The sequence below is a fragment of the Quercus suber genome, unplaced genomic scaffold (genome assembly GCF_002906115.3).
Source record: "Quercus suber isolate HL8 unplaced genomic scaffold, Cork oak 2.0 scaffold_869, whole genome shotgun sequence".
In the NCBI taxonomy this organism is placed as follows: domain Eukaryota; kingdom Viridiplantae; phylum Streptophyta; class Magnoliopsida; order Fagales; family Fagaceae; genus Quercus; species Quercus suber.
In genome coordinates, this window is record NW_027070299.1 from 28,944 (window position 1) to 34,711 (window position 5,768).

The 5,768-nt window shown below is 34.0% G+C and overlaps 1 protein-coding gene across 1 annotated transcript; it reads right to left on the reverse strand.

The window, feature by feature from the left end:
• Nucleotides 1–2,038: 2,038 nt before the first annotated feature.
• Nucleotides 2,039–3,584, reverse strand: LOC111997614 (uncharacterized). The gene has a single exon (XM_024029726.2). It carries the CDS (start codon nucleotides 3,473–3,475, stop codon nucleotides 2,150–2,152), a length of 1,326 nt encoding a protein of 441 aa, XP_023885494.1. The 5' UTR covers nucleotides 3,476–3,584; the 3' UTR covers nucleotides 2,039–2,149.
• Between the last annotated feature and the right edge of the window lie 2,184 nt (nucleotides 3,585–5,768).

Here is a 5,768-nt window from a genome sequence, read left to right on the forward strand (position 1 = left end):
TTCAACCAAAAAATTCTCCACTGTATAATTGATCTCTCAATGAATTATCACACTAACACTATTTACGAAAAAAATTGTTTCAAATAAGCAATTTCCTATCTTGTATTGGTTGTCTGCTAGGTTGTGATGGAAAATTTCTAATAATGTTCATATCAATATGCACCTAGCATCCTTTTCTCTTTTTATTTTTTTATTTTGGGGGAGGGGTGGGGCGGGCGAAGGAGGATCAAATTCGAGATTGAAAAGTAGAAAGGCTTAGGAACTATCAGCTTCAAGACAAGTTTGATAAGCAGTCTAAAGAAAGGATTGAGAACAACTTTGTTCCCCACCAAGGTTGCCAAAACAGTGTCATTTTAATCACCATGGCTGAAAATAAAACTTCCATTTTCTTTTTCTTCCCCAAAAGTACCTCAACAGCTATACAAGTAAAATTACCAGAGGCCTGAAATTTTAGAAGTCCTATGTAATTGACATTCTTCAAAGCAGGAAAGGTCCAACTAACATTTTGTAAACTAAGCCCTTAACTTATCAAACAAAATTGGAAGTAGTTTCTATGCTCAACATGGTTTTAAAAGATTATCTACAAGTACATTCAATTATATTAGATAACTCGACCAGCCAAGTTAGTAACAATTACTGCTCCCAAATCACTATGTTCTTAACATCAATATTTACAAACTAAGTGGTGTACCTTAGTTAAGATACTAGACCAATACAGAGATGATGTATAAAATTTATGTTGAGAAAAGATAAAAGAAAAGAACCTCACCATCTATGATAAGAGGAAGGGCACTTGTTACTCATGCATAATTGAGCTTTCATGGAAATAAATAGTAACGAAAATAATAATCATAACTAAAACTGATGATATAAAATATGTTGATAAACACATAATTATGTAATAACCTAAAATGCTGTTGAATTTATGCATTCATGTTTTGCATATAAATGCACCATTTCCCTCTTCAAAAATAATGGGCACCCACCTAATCTATAAGAAGAGGGAATGAACTCAAGAAAAATGAATGCAGTCTGGATTGTATAGAAACAAAATAAAGGAAAAAGTAGTCATACAAAACAGATAAAAACTACCTGCATTTTGACTTTTTGTTACAGAATTGGATCATCATCCCTAAATTCAATGTTCCACATTAAGCTCCAACTTCTATTGCTAAAAAATGTGCCAACAAACATTAAAAATTACAAAAAAAATAAATCCTATTATCTACATGTTTCTTGTTTCTAAGAGATGAGAACAAGGTAGGGTTCAACCAGATGCAAACAACCATAAGTTAATACCATGCATTTATGTCCTATATGAACCATGTTTAGAAGAAAGAGAAACAAAAAGAATTACTACAATGTCAATTGATGAATTTCACACATCAAAAATTCTGTGGACTAAGTCTAGAATAAAATAAAATTTAAAACTACATTTATCCTTCCTATGCACAAAATACGTGCATGTTAAAATTACATGGGACACATTGATAGATAAAATATTCACAAGGACGATTACATATGTGACATGGTGGGTGGTCTTTAGTTTCCTCAATGAGAGTAAGGGAGTGTGTGTGGCAATCAAATGTCTAAGCACCTCGAAACTTGCAATTTGGGTATGTCCCAAGAATACATTTGGGATGAGCAGGATAACTACAATCTTCACAGTAGTAGAACCAATGTTTTGAGTCCCGTTCTTCTTCACAAATATCACAATAATATTCACCAGAGTCATCTTCAAGTCTATAACATAAAGTGAAGAGATGCTCATGTTGGTTGTACCTTGTTGTATGTGGTAGTGTAGCGCATTTATAGTCTAGTGCAAATTCACAACTGGTACAACGGAATACTTGGTCGCTTTCATTACTACAGCAACTGCATTTCTGTTTGTCTGTGATGTAGGAGAGGATAAGTGGATGCTCATGACCTTCGTGGGTAAGGATGTCTGAGATCAAACTACATTGAACATCTAGATGAAACCAGCATTTCTCACACTTATAGGTGAAGCCATTGCAATATTGAGAACATGCTCTACACCTAAAATACTTACTTGGTTCCATTGGGAGGAGGATGAGTGGGTGTTGATGAAGTGGATGTCGTTTTTTTGGGGGTAATTTAGCACAAGATTCATGAAGAAAGAATCTACACTTTACACAACTATAATACGGAGGGAGAATGGCTCTTTTTCGCACCCATCACATATTTGGTTATTTGGAACCTCATTCGTGAGCTTTAAGTCATGCTCGTGACTGATGTGTTTAATTTCTTCGACTATTTGAGTTCCGTCCTCCTTCATATTGGATTTTTTGACTTCGTAAGTTGCTGAGTCAGCCGATTCATTCAGCTCTGGAACTTCATCCACATCTTTAAATTCCTTCAAATTTATGTTCTCCTTGTTTCTGCTGTCGAGAGCACAATTGAGGTGGGCAACGAAATCGCATCTAGAGCAATAGTAAAGCCCATAGCGTGTGTCCACTTTTTGAACACAGATTTGACAAAATCGGGAGTCGGATTGATGGAATTGAAGAGAAGAATGGGTGAGGTGGAGGAGGTGCTTGTGACGCACAACTTTGACTCTGCGTGGAAAAGAAGCACATGTTCTATGAATCCATAAACCACATGGTTGACACATATAGGGCATACCTTTGTCTTTGTCTTCTTTGCCGCAAATGTCGCAAGTGAAGGTGATCCACTTCCAAATGGGGGTCAATGGATGGTCGTGGAATTCAGGTTCCATGATGAGTGGTAAAGTAGCGCATGTGAAGTGAAGGTTGAAGTCGCAGCGGAAACAGCGATAAGTGTGTTGGTTGCGAGATTCATTGCAGAGTAGGCAATTGCTAAATTGAATGTGTTTGTCATAATCTATCTGATAGGGAGAGAGAATAAGAGGATGGATTGGGTGCAAGGGATGGTGCAACCCAAGGGGTACTTCCGCACATGATTTATGATGGTAGTAGTCCCAGCATCTTATACACAAGTAGCCAGGACCATAAACTGATTCTTGGCACCCACAACAAGTGAATTCACCTCTGAAGTCTTGATAGAAATACAAGGGATGCTTTGAATCACAAAAATGTAGAAGCTGCTGCTGCTGCTGCTGCTCCATGATGAGTACACATGTGGCGTGAAGGTTGAAGTCGCAGCGGTAACAGTGATAAGTGTATTGTCGGCGAGATTCATTGCAGACTCGGCATTTGGTCTTTTGTTTGTGTTCAGGATAAAGTGTCTTGTCATCAAAGAGAATGAGAGGATGGATTGGGTGCAAGGGATGGTGCAACCCAAGGGCTACTTCCGCGCATGCTTTATGATGAAAGAACCACGGACATCCATCTTCTGGACAGCAGTAGTACGGACCATAAATTGATTCTTGGCACCCACAACAAATAGCTCCACCTCTCATGTCGTTTGGATTGAAGACCAAGGGATGCTTTGAATCGCAAAAATGTAGAAGCTGCTGCTGCTGCTGCTGCTCCATCTTCTTCTTTCGATCACATGCAAAGCAACAGTGACAGTCACGGACAACATCAAATTTGTTTAGAGAGAGAAATTAAAAAAAATAAAAACAGAGAGAAAGAGAGAGTGCGTGAGAGAGAGAGAGAATTGGTGGGTTTTAGACTAGAGTTGAATATATATACAGCAGCAAAGCAATTTAGTTTTTTTTTTTATTATGGGTGAATAAATTTTAGAATTGTAAAAAGTAAAAGTAAATAAATAAAAGAGGGATTTGGAAATTGGAAGAAGTTGTGGTTTTAATTTAATTAACAAATACTCGTTCAAACCCACGCCTGTACTGTTTTCTTTCTTTGTTTTATTTAACATTTATGGATGAATTTGGGCGTGACTGAGCAGCAGCTTAAGTAACGGAGTTAAAATGAATATTAGATGCGAATGTTTTAACTTTAAAGGACTTGCTTGCTTGGGAGTGGCGTGATGAGAATTGCTGCTTTTTTCTTTGAGTTGAATATATAGCAGCAATTTTGTTTTTACCTTTTATGGCTCTGTATGAATTAGAATCAGAGATAGAATGTAAAAAGTATAAAAAAAATAAATAAATAAAAAAGGGATTTGGGCGTGACTCACAACAGCAGGTTCATTAGAGTTTGATCGTGAATTCTTTAAATTAAAGGCCTTGGGCTTGGGTCAGTTTGGTGTGGCCCGTGGGTATTTATTTATTTATTTATTTGTGGGATTTTTAATATTTAACAAATATTCATTCAAGCACCCTATTCTGTTTTCTTTGTTTCTTTTGCTTTCTTGGTTCTTACGGTGTGGGAGCCTAGAGCAGAGGAGGAGGATGCACTGAATTTGGGTCTAACTCAGTACGTGTTTGTTTCGTTTCAGTGTGTAATAAATGAGTAACTAAAGAAGTCGGAGTTGGATTCAATGTTTAATGGCCTTTTTATTTAACAAAGATTCAAACCCCCCCAGTTTTCTTTGTTTTTTCTAGCTTCATACGGTTATGGAATGAGATGTGAATGTTTAAAGGGCTTGGGTGTGGCCTGTGGGTATTTTCAATTTTTTAATGTGAACACTGAAAGGCATAAAAACTATTGTATATATTGGAATACCTTTAATTGATTTTCATTAAAAATTAAAGTTATTTATTTTTGGGGAAAGAATAAAAGTATTGTATAGATGGGAATTATTTTACTTGATTTCATTAAAAAATAAACGTGATTAAAAAAAAAATGGAATGCACCTAAAAAGTTAGGAATAAATAGTAAGATTGCTTGCACAACAAAAATTCAAACTATGTTTTTAATTGATCCTCCATTCTTGTTAGTAGAAAAATTATAATTTCTTTTTTCTTTTTTTTTTTCTTTTGTTTATGTCAAACATTATCATTTATTTAAAATCATCTAACACATATCTAAGATTACCTTTATTTAATATATAAGTAAAAAGTGCAACTAAGTTTGCCTTCATATTGATATGATTAATTCTTTATACAAGTTTTTCATTACCCCAATTTAGCCAATACAACTTTAAAGTCAAAACAACAAAGTTAATCCAACAAAACCTCTAAAAGAAAGTTCAATAGCAACTATAGTTTGGGAATTTGAAAATGAATGAGCAAAGTCTCTTGGAGTTTCTCATAAACTCAAGCAAGCTTGGTTCAATGTTAATAAATCTTTACAATGAGAAATGCAATAGGGAAATTATTTTATTAATAAAAACATCTTATGTTTTAATGTTGAGTCTATTACTCCCATAAATTTTTTTATTTAGGTTGAAATTCTCTCTTCCCCACATGTAATAAATAAGAAGGAAGAAAAAAAAAAAAAAGCAAAGATTTGGTAATGTTTGAGAATGAATGTAAATTATTTTACTATTAATATGGGATAAAATGAAAATTTAATAGGGATATGTTAAAGTTTGACTTTTGGGTAACTTTTACCAAAGTTTTTTTTTTCTTTTTTCTTTTTTTGACTAATTAAATTCTATAGAAGTTAATTTCTTCAATTCCATTCTTCCATAATAATAGTTTGTAATCCTATCATTAGACTAAATTTCTTTCCTCCAACTATCATGCTAATTAAATATTAAGGTGATCTATTGTTCTTTCCGAACGTCAAAGTGATTAGACATTCACTAACCTATGAAGAGTGATTTTTTTTTTCTTTTTTGTATACTTAAATACAATAAATGAAAAACTTTATAAATTTAACAATAAATGGCGACTAATTATTTTGAAATTTTCATGTGATTAACCTATAATAGATATTAAATAAAAATGTGATTCAAGAAAAGATTGATTTATGAAAAAT